Below are 14342 nucleotides of genomic sequence, written 5' to 3' on the forward strand. Positions count from 1 at the left end.
TTAATTTTATCTCATTTTATTAGGACGCAAGTTTAAGAAAGTAAACTGGATCAGTCCATTATAAAGTGGTTAATACTTTACTAAATTATTAGTAAAGAACAACATGAGAGAACTACTATAAAGTAAGGGTCTCTATATTGTAAAAAAGACCTAACAAATAAAAAATGAGACAAAAAAGTGAATGACAAGTCATTAAAATGCAAGGAGTATTAAATATTTCTAATTCTACTTGAATAAAAAGTATAAAGAATTGATATTAATCAAATTTACATTAAAATTAGTTAAACAAGATTTCACTTGATTATATTTTAACTTATACTATATTAAAAACAAAACACATAGTAAGAGTATTGATGAGTAGTGGTCGAAAATCAAATGAGACAATATAGTGAATAAGAGGGAGTATCAAACTCATTGTTTTGATTTTTTTAAAATTTGTTAATATTTTCAATTTCGACTCAGTAATTCTTTTTAGGATTCCCTAAATTTCTTGTCACATGTTATATTTGAGTTTTAATTTCTATACATAAAAACATTAAAAGAGGTAAATTGATCCTTATATATATAAAACATTATTAATCAAAAAATTTTTTTTATAAAAAATTTGTATCAATTTTTTTTGAAAATCTCAAAACCTAAAATCGACTAAAACAAAAAAAAAACAATTATATTGTATATACTAAAAAGTTTGGAAATTTTCAAGTGTCACAACTAAAGTGATTTTACTAAATACTACCTCCTATTCAGCTGAATTGTCCCATTTTTTTTTGGCACTATTCACTTATCACTCTTAATTTGTATTTTACTCTTAATCTATAAGTTAAAACATAGTCATATGGGATCTTGTTTGATTCGTCTCAATACAAGGATTATTAATATCAACTTTTTATAATTTTTAATTAAGCATAATTTGAGATATTAAGAGTTAAAATGTTGCCTCGGCAAGTGTGAAAAGTCAAATGGGACAGTTCAGCTGAATAGGAGGGAGTAAAACTTATTTATTGACTCAAGAAAAATGACATAACATTTGATCTTGATCAATATTTCTACCACTAAAGTATTTTTAAATAAGATTTATTTATATTCAAATTGAGTATATTAAAGAATATAATATACTGCATAATATATTGTTGACATCATATCATATATATTATACTAAAAAGCTTGAAAAATTTCAAGTGTCATAACTAAAGAGATTTTGCTAAAGTTAATTTTATATATATAACTGTCAAATTAAAAGTTCTTACAACATAATACTTCCTCCTTTTTGAAATAGTTGCTTTACAAATATTTAAGGTACATTCATTATTCAACTTATTTCATGTATTGTGGTTAATATGTAAAAAAGATAGTCAAATGAGATCTTGTTTGAATCGTCTAATTACGTATTTTTACTATATTGAATTTTTAAGATTTTTAATTATGCATAACTCAAAATATAAATTATTAGAATAACGCATTGCATTGCGTAATAAAGTGAAATGTAGCAAGTATAATAGGATGGAGGAAGTATCTTTGACTTTATTTTTTAATATCATATGTTTATATATTTTTATACTAAAAAAACGAAGCATTATACCTCCTTCCGTTCTAAATTAGTTGCAACATTAGTAAAATGACATTATTCATTCATCACTCTTAATTTGTGATTAGTCAAATGAGATCTTATTCGATTCGTCTCATTGTAAAGATTACTAATTTCATATTTTTATAATTTTTTATTATACATAATTAAAGATATTAAAAATTAAATTAATACATTGAACTGCATAAAAAAGCAAACATTGTAAATAAATTAAAAAAATTATGTATTTTTACATTAATTTAACTTGAAAACAACCAAACAAAAAATAACTCAACCTAAAATCCAATCGATGGATCGTTTTGACAGATCTAAAGACTAGTGGCCAGTGGGTAAAAGCCAAAGGCAATGAGTGGCATTTGAGTAGATATGTGGCAAAGTGAGGGCTTTTTGGTTTGTAGGCCAATATTATAATCCACAGGTGCTAATCTTACTCATAGCACTCTGCAATTGCTGTCCCTCACCCCTTTCATCTACTACTCTCTCTCTCTTTCTCTATTTCATTCTCTCTCAGACTACTTGATTCCTATTTCCTCCTCTCAATTAAGTAAGGTATGCCTTGCAATATCAAAGTGTACCATTAAATTGAAGTTCATTATCTTATTTTCCTCCATATCAGGTGTGTCCTTTCATAACTTTCTTATTCTTACTGATTTTTTTGTTGCACTTTCTTGAAGTTTGAGCTATGTGTTTCATTTTCACTGTTCATTCTTATCTTGTTTAATGATGGGTTAGTGTTAGATCTTGAAATTTTTTGTTGTTAGTGTTGATTATCCAAATTGCCTAGAGATAGTGAAAATGAAGTGAACATGTTTATTTGATTTATGATACCTTCCATTAATGAATTTTTCACTTTTTAAGGAATGGATAAATGTTTTACTTATTTAATTGATTGATTCCCACAACCCCTTTTGGGGAAAAACAAACAAAAAAAAAATTGTTAAGAATGGACTAACCTTTCTTCTTGTTCTTATTTATTATTTATATTTCTATTGTCATTGATTTTATTAGGGAGTTTTTTCTGGTTTCTTTAAGGAATTTTGTTGAGGAGTCAAAATCAGGCTTATAATAGTAGGTCTATAGTCTAAAACTGATTAAAGGTATCAACTTGACTTCAATACAAATACAAGAATAGACAAACACAGATGATAATTAAGTCAAATTTGACAGGGTAGTATAGAATTTTTATCAAGACTCTGGTAGCATGACTTTTTCTTATTTATTACTGTTTGATGCTTTGCTTTCCAGTCTTCCTTGTATGAGTGCATCTTCTAGACAGAATTTACTTGCAAGTTACTGTTTTTATCCCCCCTTAACCTGTATCAATCCAATATTGGTATGCTTATTCTAAGAAATTACACACTATGGAATCATATTCCTCTTTGTCCTGGATTGAATTCTGCCTTTAGACAAACAGAATATATTAATGGAGTCAAATTTTGTGCCCCTTGTTCTTGTTCCAGATACTGATTAGTGATTATTCCCTCTAAATTCGCTATTTCTTACTTTTGTGGGTTACTGTTCTTCTTTCAGCATTGCTCCATAGCCTGTGTAGCTGATAAGATACAATGCCGACTTTAATCTGTTTCTGTTTGGTTGAAAATCTGTCTGCAATTGTGAGCATTAGTTGTGGATCTTCCTGTTGACATGCAGCAGAGGGAGTCATTGAGCTTCTGAGATTACTCTTGTTTGGGTGGATTTTGGTTAATTACCTGAAGGACGATTGTGTTTGATAACCCTCATTAAGCTCATCGATGTCGAACAGTTTGTATTATCAGGCTAAGAGAGAAATTGATGCATATTTCATGCCTCAGTGTCAACCCTTAAATCCTCAACTCTGTTATTCCAACCTTAGTAATGGAAGTTATGGAACCTCTAAAGTTTCCCCAGGACAGTACAGCACACTGGAATCCTCGTCTGGGATCGGAAGTTATCTGATGCATAGCTCCACTTCAACTCTTAGCTTTGCTTCCAGTGAAAGCCCGGGATCACTACTTGATTCAAGTTCATATCCCGACAATGCGAATAACTCGCCTGTGAGCAACTCGTGTGTTACAGAAGATATGGGTGACTTGAGGTGCAAGTTGAGAGAGTTGGAAAGTGTCATGCTGGGACCTGATTCTGATATAATAGATGGTTATTGCAACATGATTGAGAGTGGGTCTCTTGTAACTCCTCTGGAGATGGACAGCTGGGGTAAAGTGATTGAAATGATCGCTCGCAAGGACGTGAAACAGGTTCTTGTGGCCTGTGCACGCGCTGTTGTTGAGAACGATCAGTTGGTGGCACAATGGTTGATGGATGAGCTGAGACAGATGGTGTCAGTCTCCGGTGAGCCAATTCAACGATTGGGTGCGTACATGCTCGAAGGGCTTGTGGCAAAACAGGCCTCCTCAGGTAGTTCGATTTACAAAGCATTAAAGAGCAAAGAGCCAGCAAGTGCTGATCTTTTATCTTATATGCATATACTTTTTGAAGTTTGTCCATACATTAAGTTTGGCTACATGTCTGCAAACGGCGCCATTGCTGAAGCAATGAAGGATGAAAGACGGGTCCATATCATTGACTTCCAAATCGGGCAAGGGAGCCAATGGGTGACCCTTTTACAGGCGTTTGCATCACGGCCTGGGGGAGCCCCCCATATCCGGATAACTGGGATAGACGACTCCTATTCAGCATATGCTCGTGGGGGTGGGCTGAATATCGTGGGCCAGAGACTTTCAAGATTAGCTCAGGCATTCAAGGTTCCTTTCGAGTTCCATGCAGTTGATATCTCAGGCTGTCGGGTTCAGTTGAAAGATCTAGGAGTTCGTCGTGGAGAGGCCTTGGCGGTGAATTTCGCTTTTATGCTTCATCATATGCCAGATGAAAGTGTGAGCACAGAGAATCACAGGGATCGATTACTTAGGCTGGTGAGGGGGTTGAACCCGAAAGTGGTTACACTAGTTGAGCAAGAGTGCAACACAAACACAGCTTCTTTCTTGCCTCGTTTTCTCGAGACAATGGATTATTACATGGCAATGTTTGAGTCGATGGATGTAACTCTACCTCGAGTTCATAAGTATCGTATCAATGTCGAGCAACACTGTTTAGCAAGAGATGTAGTTAACTTGGTAGCTTGCGAGGGAGCTGAGCGGGTAGAACGCCATGAACTACTCGGGAAGTGGAGATCACGGTTTACAATGGCGGGTTTTAAACCGTACCCATTAAGCGTTTTAGTAAATAGCACAATAAAAACATTGCTACAAAACTACTGCAATAGTTATAGGTTAGAAGAGAGGGATGGGGCACTTTATCTTGGATGGATGAATAGAGATTTGGTAGCTTCTTGTGCGTGGCAATGTAGTTAGTTGCCTGCTGATGTTATAAAATGTCAGAAGCTGAGCCATGAAGTTGTAACGTTTACTCTTTCCGTTTCCGTAATTAGTTTTTGGCTGATTGTTGAAGTAGCAACATCAGCTAAGTTTGAGCCTCCCTTTCCTTTTGTTTTGGGGAAGTGATTTCCCGTCAGTTATTTTGCTTGAATGAAAAAAGCTGCAAGACAAAGTAAGCTTGTTCCGTTGTCTTAAGGGTATATGCCCAGTTCAGTAGATGATAATTAGAAAAATAGAATCAATCAAACCGAAATGTAACTACAAGGATTTTAGATTGAATTACACTACTAAACAGTGGTAATGGGAATGTTTTATAGTGTAAAATTTCATCACAAGTTCCATTTAATTTCCATGGTCATAAAACTTTGATCACAAAAATATTTTTTTTATTTACAAATTTGCATTACCACCTAATACCATATTACCATCTGTTTCAATGGTAATGCTTTGAAAAGAAACTTATAAAGAAAATGAGACAATTGAAGAAAATACGATGATTGAAGTTGGACGAATATAACCATTAAACTAGCAAAAGATTTTTCAATTAAAAGTACACTAGTTTTCATTTTCATTATCACCGTTTAATACCACCAACCAAACGGGCTGAAGTTATATAGCCACGATTCATAGCTAGTATCAAGTAAAAAAATATTTAACTTGCTAAACTAAACAATAATAATCTGAATAAAATACTAAGTAAAAGTAAGATATTATTATGAGAATTATACATAAAATATGAATAATATATTTATTTGACAGTAACAACAATGTTAAAATTTTAATTCCGACAATACCATACACAATAATCTCAAAACCTCTAAAATTAGTTATTACAAAGTTTTATCAATTATCAACAAATAAACAGTCCTATAAATGAAAAATCATTTCTTATTTTGTATTTCGATTAGTATATTGTGGCAAATTAACAAACTAATTGAAATGAGAATAACTTAACGAGTTTTTTTGGCTATTGATACTAAATAATAGCAATACATTAGATTTGTATGTTACATATTTAGTAACTGTACTATGTAATTTCCAAGTAATAAAACTTGTATCACAAAATTCTTGTTCAACAAATTTTTATTACCGATTAATATCACATCTCTAAACGGTAATACCTTGGAATAAATTTTGTGAAAAAAATATTATAATTTAAGTAAAACTTGCATAAGTTTTAAACTTATCCAAAGATTTTCTCTAAAATTATAGTACTAATTTTTCATTATCATTTTCACTATTTGAAACTGACAATGTAAATTCCCGGTTAAAACACCATCAGAATAATCTTTCCACTTGCTGCATTTCTTTGTTAATAAAACCATTCCCTACTCCAAATCTCTATCAATTATGACTCCAACCAGCAGCACTATTCAACAATCCACAGTTTCAACATCTGGCCGTTCTAATGCATTTGAATTCGCTTCACCAGTCACCACCGACAACAACATCAGGCCTATTCGCCTCAGTTGATGGGTGTCAGGCTTCATTATCTCTTCTTCTGCAGTTTGAGAAATATGATGCGAATCCACACCTTCATGATTAGTTTCTTGCTCGGTTTTCTCAGCTTCGTGATCAATTTCTTGTTCGGTTTTGTCAATATCCTGACTGGTTTCTTGCTCGGATTTCTCAGTGCCATGATTAGCTTCTTGGTCGGTTTTCTTAGCGTCATGATTGCATTCTTGCTCAGTGGATACATTAATAGGATTCTTGCTCTCTATGACAACAGTTAACTTGTTTTCTTTTTTTAGCCGTAGAATCAACACAGTAACCTTTTTCAAGATAACTTCCTTCTAAATTGGATTCAGTCACTCCATTTGATTCAGTCCTACCTGCTGCAGCCTGGGGAATAATAGTTTCAACAAGAGGCATAGTGTGATCATGCTGGCTCTTGTACGTAGTGATTAATACTCCAGAATCATGGGAGGCCCTTTCAACATATTTCTTAACCGGGCAGCTTACAGTCGAGCACCTGTAGTAACTACTGCAAAGGATAAGCAGAAAACCTACGATACCATAAGCAAATCACACACTTAAGGGTATGTTTGGATTGGGCCATTTCATTTGAATTGATGAAATTGGCCCAATTCCATTATTGTTTGGCTAAACTGAAGAATTGAAATTGGAATTGATCCAAAAAAACAAACTCTTCATTTCCAACCTATACCTTCCCTAATTTCAAGTCCTATTCAGCCCAAATATTTTAAAACCGGGTATTCGGGTCGGATACGGATCGCGAATTTTGGGAAACCAGGTACCCGATATTCGGTTTGTTTTTTTTTTTTTTTTTTTTTTTCAAAACCCTAAATCTACCTTGGGCCTATCCCGTCTTCATTGATTCATTCTTGCTGGTTGCTGCTTGCCTTCAGTTCTTCTTCAATCTCTTTCACGCCGTCATTGTAACACCCCGAGATTTTAATAATGAAATTATTTAATATTTTAATAACTTTTAAGTATTTTACAATTATATAAAATTATTTCTGAACTAGTTCTAATAAATTTCTTTTATATACGGATTTAAATGTTAACTTATATATATATATATATATATATATATATATATATATATATATATATATATATATATATATATATATATATATATATATATATATATATATATATATATATAAATATATATAAATATATATATATATATATATATATATATATATATATATATATATATATATATATATATATATATATATATATATATATATATATATATATATATATATATATATATATATATATATATATATATATATATATATATATATATTAAAAATATAGTTACGATTTCTCAAATAAAGAGGTTCGATGCAAAATGATTATTTTATTAAAATGTGTGAACCCACGAAGGTGAGTCTCTTAGTTGGGTCTCGTAAGGAAATGAATCGAGATAAAAATAATAAATAAACATAATAATAATTGTTGAAATATAGTGACTTGATGTAAGGAAACGGTTCACCTGATTCTTTTATTCCTTTGTCGATGGAAAGACTTGTGTTATTGTTGAATTAACGATTATGTTTAGTGTTGAATGAGTTGCGTACGTGTTAGAAGTAATTGAAAACTTGTCGTGAATGGATGATAGTGGTTACTTTGGCTCCTAGCTGGTGTGACAAAGCATTAGAAGACTATGAGAACAAATTTCTAAATAGTAGAGAACGCACTATGGTTGTGTGTGGTATCGAAGTGATTCCCTAGTTATTGAGCCTTGATTATGATTAGTTGGCGTGACTTAACTAGATTATGTCCGGTTGGTTTAGTAGTCCCCTACGTGAGATCCGACGGGGATCACCGTAAGGGGGTATGAGCATACTTTTGTCGTTGGGCGAAGGGTAGTCGATACCGCCCCTTGACCGAGGTGTTACCATGCGGGCCTTGCAAACCCCAATATGGTGGCCTCTTCACTGGATTGGTACCCCAGTGTGTTAGTTTTCCCGAAGGTAGGACCCGAGAGGGTCAGCTGAAAAGGGTATGAGCTCATACTTTTCCATGGGCGCCGGGTGGCTGATAACGCCCTTGGCCGTGTCATTATGCCATGAATAGAGCAAAGATCCACTACTTTTGAATATACTTCAAAGGATTAGTAGTTGAAAGAGAAGCCACGAATAGAGCAAAGATCCACTACTTTTGAATATACTTCGAGGGATTAGTAGTTAGAAAGAGAAATCATGAGCAAATAGAGGTGTTTAGACAGATGAGTAGATTCGTTATTGCTATGTTATATCGTTGTATATAGTGTTGTTTAATGACTCTAATTGTTATAAGTTCATTGATTACTAACGTGTATGTGTTTGTTGTTTGTTCATGACTTCCTATGATGTTCCTGTTATGATAGATTTGACTATGGTCATTATGTTGACCAGCAGGAGGATCATAGTTTGACGTAACATGTATAATGCTTCTTTTGCATTGCATTGGGGAAAAGAGTGGAGTACGATCGTAGCAATTGTGTACAAGTTGCCTAATGATTTGTAGCTTTTACATTACTTGTAAAGTTTTCCTTTTTGAGGTTGTATAATTCTTTTGTTTGGAGACATGTGACTCCTTGTATGATTCATAGTTTCGCTGCGTAGTTTTTGGATGTATGATCGTAAGAATAGTTCTTTTGTAGCCGTTAAAATCGATGCGTTAACACTGGAACCACGATCCATATTGGAGTTGATAATTTGAGAAACCGACGATGATTCACTCCGTCGTGACATATTTTGGATGGGATTGAGGTCTTGGATCATTTTAGTTGTGTTATCTTATTTACTTACCTTGGTCACACCCTCAATTTTTAGAAGAGGTGCTGCCAAAATTTCTACTCACTCATCTCTTTAAAGTTAATCTTTAACGTTTATTTAAATTCTTTCTTTTTCTTTTTATGTAACACAAGAATTTCCTCCCACCCTTCACGATTTTGGTTTTTTTTTAAGGAGATGGAAATTCAGGGGTGTTACATGCATTATATAAACAACCTACATGCAAAAATGCAATAGAAAAAAGGCACACTACAAGCACTCCACGACATGTGTAACCCAAAATGAAGATGACAAAGCAAAAACACTAACATACGTGCAAAAAAACTAACATACATGCAAAAGCAATCTACATGCAATCCACCACATGTGTGTAGCACCAAAGATGAAGTGCAAAGAACCCTACATGCAATCCACGACATGTGTAACCCCAAATGAACATGTGTAACCCCAAATGAAGATGACTAAGAAAAAACATGCAATCCATTACATGTGTGTAACACCAAAGATGGAGTGGAAGATGACTAAGCATAAACACTATTCATTTCCAAAATGTGAATAGTGAAGAAGCCTTACACTCTTTTTATTTATAATGGAAAATTTATAAACCGTGGTTGGCACGAGAATCTATCTAGTTAATGATAGTTGACACATTGTGATTGACTGATTTTAAGTATCAGATTATTTGTTTCATTTTTACTTTGGGGTTCAGTATTATAAATGGATATGATTAAATTGTTTAAATATTCTATTGATAAAATCATTAATCAAATAGCACAACTATCCTAAGTCTGCCACCTGTTAATATACATGAAAATTAATAATTGGTATGATCCAATCGAAAAAGACAATCTATCTATACATATACTAATAAAAAAATAATTAGGACTCTATATAATATACTAATGAAGAAACAATTAGGACACTTGTCGACTTTAGGATAAAAATTTTCCCCCTCTTTTAAATTCTTATTAGATTTGTTTAATTAATTAGTCACAAAATAATTTTTGAAACTAGACCTTATTTGCTAATTTTTTACCATATGCAATCAATTAAGATATGTAGTATCTTTTAATTACAATGGTTAATTATCTAATAACATATTAATTACTTTTATAGTTTTTTAAAACAAATTGATTTATAGTTTCAATATGCTTAGGAGTAATATATAACTTAATTACATATATAAAATTAGTAATTTTTTATTTAAATAATTCATAAACCGTGGTTGGCACGAGAATCTAGCTAGTATTAAAAATTTTAAGTAATATATTAAATTTAAATGATATAAAAAAATAAATTAAATTTAAATGATATATGGAGTGAAAATATAAAAATTAAAAAATTTTAATTGTGAAGAAAATATTATTTACTGGGTGTTGTCATTTTTATTTTGTCTTCGAAATATTTCATCATTTTAATTATTATATATAGTAGTTAGAAAATATTTTCTAGGTGTTCAAGTATGTAAAAAATTGGAAAATATTTCAACAAGAATCAAGTCCCTGATGGACCTTGAGTGTATATCTATTATTAAGGTGTTCGTAAGATATTTCGAGTCATGTCAATTTTAAATCGTGTGTACATAAATATCTTATCAATCTGATATAATTTTACATACAAATTATTTTGAGTTGAGTCGAATTATGCTAAATTTGGATCATGTATCATCTTAGTTTATTTGTGTAGAAATTTAAAGAAAAGTTAGTTGGACGGTGATACCAAACCAACTAGGACTAGGTCACCATCACACTACATACTTTAGTTAAGTTCAATGACCACTTGTAATTGCTTAAAATCCAATTATGAACATAGAACTAAATAAATGCTAAAATACTACTGCACATATTCTAAACACCAACTTAACCAGCATCAAAATCCAACATATTATGTAAAATTCCTACTTATATCATCTTTATTGCCTACTTATAGTATGCTTAATGTTACTTACAATATACTTAATGCCAACTTACAGTATGTTTAATGCTTACTTACATCATCTTTAATGCCAACTTACATCATTCTTAATGCCAACTTACAGAATGCTTAATACCTACTTACAATATACTTAATGCCAACTTATAGTATGAATGCCAACTTATAGTATGCTTAATGCCTACTTACAATATGCTTAATGCCTACTTACAATATGCTTAATGCCGACTTACGATATGCTTATTGCCTACTTACATCATTCTTAATGCCTAATTACATCATCCTTAATGCCCACTTATAGTATCCTTAATGCTTATTTACATCATTTTTAATGTCTACTTACAGTATAGTTAATGCCAACTAATAGTATGCATAATGCCTACTTAAAGTGTACTTAATGCCGACATATAGTATACTTAATGCCTACTTACATCATTCTTAATGCCTACTTACATCATCCTTAATGCCCACTTATATTATCCTTAATGCCTATTTACATCATTCTTAATGCCTACTTACAACATGATTAATGTCTATTTCTAGATTCTTTAATACCAACATATCATGTAAAACAACAATACAAACACCAAAAAAATAAACAAAATAAAGGATTAACCATCGTTTTTCAAGCTTGCTTTCTTCTTATAAGTTTTGCTATACTTAACAAAAAAAGTTATATATTATTCTCACGAAAAAAATTACATATTATTCACACGAAAAATTACATATTATTAAACAAACAACTAGATCGATTCCCGTGCTAAGCACGGTTTATAAATTATTCAAATAAAAAATAATTAATTTTATATATGTAATTAAGTTATTATATGACTGTTAAACCATATTGAAATTATAAATTGATTTGTTTTAAAAGCTGTAAAAGTATTATTAATATATATAAAACATAATCATAAAATCATACATTAAACAATATAGATTATAAGTAATTACATAAAAATAATTGAAAATTTCAACACATAAAAAATAATATAAATAATAATTTAAATGTTTAATGTCTTTGTATAAAACCTTAAAAATAAGTTTTCAGGCTAAAGATTATACTGCCACCATTCCTTAAATAAGTTTCTATTTGTCATTTTGGGATGCTCCATTTGTTGTTCTCATAAAATATCTTTTTGCTTGTGTCACAAATTTTGAACAAAATAACCTTATTCATCCCAATTTAATATTTTAATAATACTTATGGTCTCCACATATTTTTAACTAACTTCATTTTAACATTTTTATATTCTTTATGCCCCTATATATTTTCCACTAACTTTATAAAAATATTTTTTATTAGTTGTGGTCCTTAGAATTTTATCCACTAAATTTTATTTAATATTTTTTAACGTTTATGATCTCTTTTTTTCTTGCATTAAATTTATTATTTAATAAAATAGTGTTTCTATTATTTAAAAGATTTTATTTTTCTTAATTCTCGTGAACATTACTTGTGGAAACTTTATTAAGAAATGAAGGGAGTATTTTTTTACTATAATAATAAACATATAACATAATTTATTTATTTATGTGTTATAACTTTGTCAAACATAGGTGATAGAATTATCATTTGAAATTAATTTCACCAACATTTTTTTCTTATTATTTACTTAAATAATTAATGCATAGTCTATTTGATTTGTGTAGTTTTTTTTAATATAGTCATGTAAGTTCACTAGTGGAAAAAACTTCATCTGCTACGCCACATATGCTACAGTTTTTTACAGACGTAGCATAAATAGGATAAAAAAACAAGGGAAAAAAATAATCATAAAGGCTGCGGTTTTATTACACTACGTAGTGTATTTGATTATCTATAAAAAAGCTATTTCAAAATTATTTTCTTTTTTTAATTTATTACAAAATATTTTAATGAAAATAAATTTTTTACATAATTAATTAATATGTTATCCGATAATTATCCGTTAATTATCCATTGTAATTAAAAGATACTACATATCTTAATTGATTGTATATGATAAAAATTAGTAAATAAGATATAATTTTAAAATCTTTTGTAACTAATATATTAAACAATCTAATCAGAAAGATAATACATGATATGCGAAAATATATTTGCCTGATAAGAACATGAAAAGAGCGGAAATTTTTTTATTGTGAAGTCAACATGCGTCCTAATTGTTTCTTCATTAGTATATTGTATAGATAGATGTATAGATAATAAGAACATGAAAAGAGCGGGAAAACTTTTATTGTGAAGTCAACATGCGTCCTAATTGTTTCTTCATTAGTATATTGTATAGATAGATGTATAGATAATAAGAACATGAAAAGAGCGGGAAAATTTTTATTGTGAAGTCAACATGCGTCCTAATTGTTTCTTCATTAGTATATTGTATAGATAGATGTATAGATAATAAGAACATGAAAAGAGCGGGAAAACTTTTATTGTGAAGTCGACATGTGTCCTAATTGTTTCTTTATTAATATATTGTATAGAAGATTACAAAAACAATCATAAATATTATGAAACAAATAATTACAAAAACAATCATAAATCCTACAAAAAATCACTTATTATTAAACAAATAATACCAAAAAAAAATAAATCAACAAATAAATGAATCAAACTTGTTTACTTGTGAACAAAGAAGAATAAAGAAGATGAAAAGATAAAAAGTTTAATCAAACTTGTTATTTCAACAAGTAATGGTCTGAATTTTTAGAAAATATGATAAGAGAAAACTTGAGGATGGATAGTATAGGTCGAAGAAAGTTGAATAGATTGATGAGGAAAAATTAAAACTAACATAAATAATGCACAAATAATAAGATGAACTTTTTGAAATTCACAACTTTGAGCTCTCTTGAGAGTCCGTCTTTTATAAAGACGGCTCTTAAAAGCCAAGCCAAAATCTAATTTATATTAATTGTAAAAAAAATTACTGCTGAAATTAAAATGTACGTGTCAAGTGGGATGTGAAAAAGTCACATAACCCTAAATATATTATATGACTTTTCAGATTTCATAACACGCTTTTGATTTCAATAGTAGTTTTTTTTTTATAACCCTAAATATATGTTATAACCCTTTCTTCTTCAAATCTCTTCATCTTCAAGGTTAGTTTGTTAATTTTCGTTTAATCTCTATTAAATTTTTCGATTTGTTTTGATTATATATTTTTTTTTCTGTTTTTTATGTTTGGTTAACTGATCTCATTCTAGTTCATG

At 30.3% G+C, this 14342-nt stretch overlaps 1 protein-coding gene across 1 annotated transcript; it reads left to right on the forward strand.

Annotated features, from left to right (window-relative positions):
* Window positions 1-2018: 2018 nt before the first annotated feature.
* On the forward strand, window positions 2019-5151 carry LOC130806581 (scarecrow-like protein 21). Its single transcript, XM_057671715.1, has 2 exons — window positions 2019-2201; window positions 3116-5151. Exon 2 carries the CDS (start codon window positions 3337-3339, stop codon window positions 4930-4932), a length of 1596 nt encoding a protein of 531 aa, XP_057527698.1. The 5' UTR covers window positions 2019-2201; window positions 3116-3336; the 3' UTR covers window positions 4933-5151.
* The last annotated feature ends 9191 nt before the right edge of the window (window positions 5152-14342 follow it).

Source organism: Amaranthus tricolor, chromosome 2 (assembly GCF_026212465.1).
Source record: "Amaranthus tricolor cultivar Red isolate AtriRed21 chromosome 2, ASM2621246v1, whole genome shotgun sequence".
In the NCBI taxonomy this organism is placed as follows: domain Eukaryota; kingdom Viridiplantae; phylum Streptophyta; class Magnoliopsida; order Caryophyllales; family Amaranthaceae; genus Amaranthus; species Amaranthus tricolor.

What these genes read in the sequence shown, in the direction of transcription:
- LOC130806581 (XM_057671715.1), top strand. Translation starts at nt 3,337, where the DNA reads ATGTCGAACAGTTTGTATTATCAGGCTAAGAGAGAAATTGATGCATAT.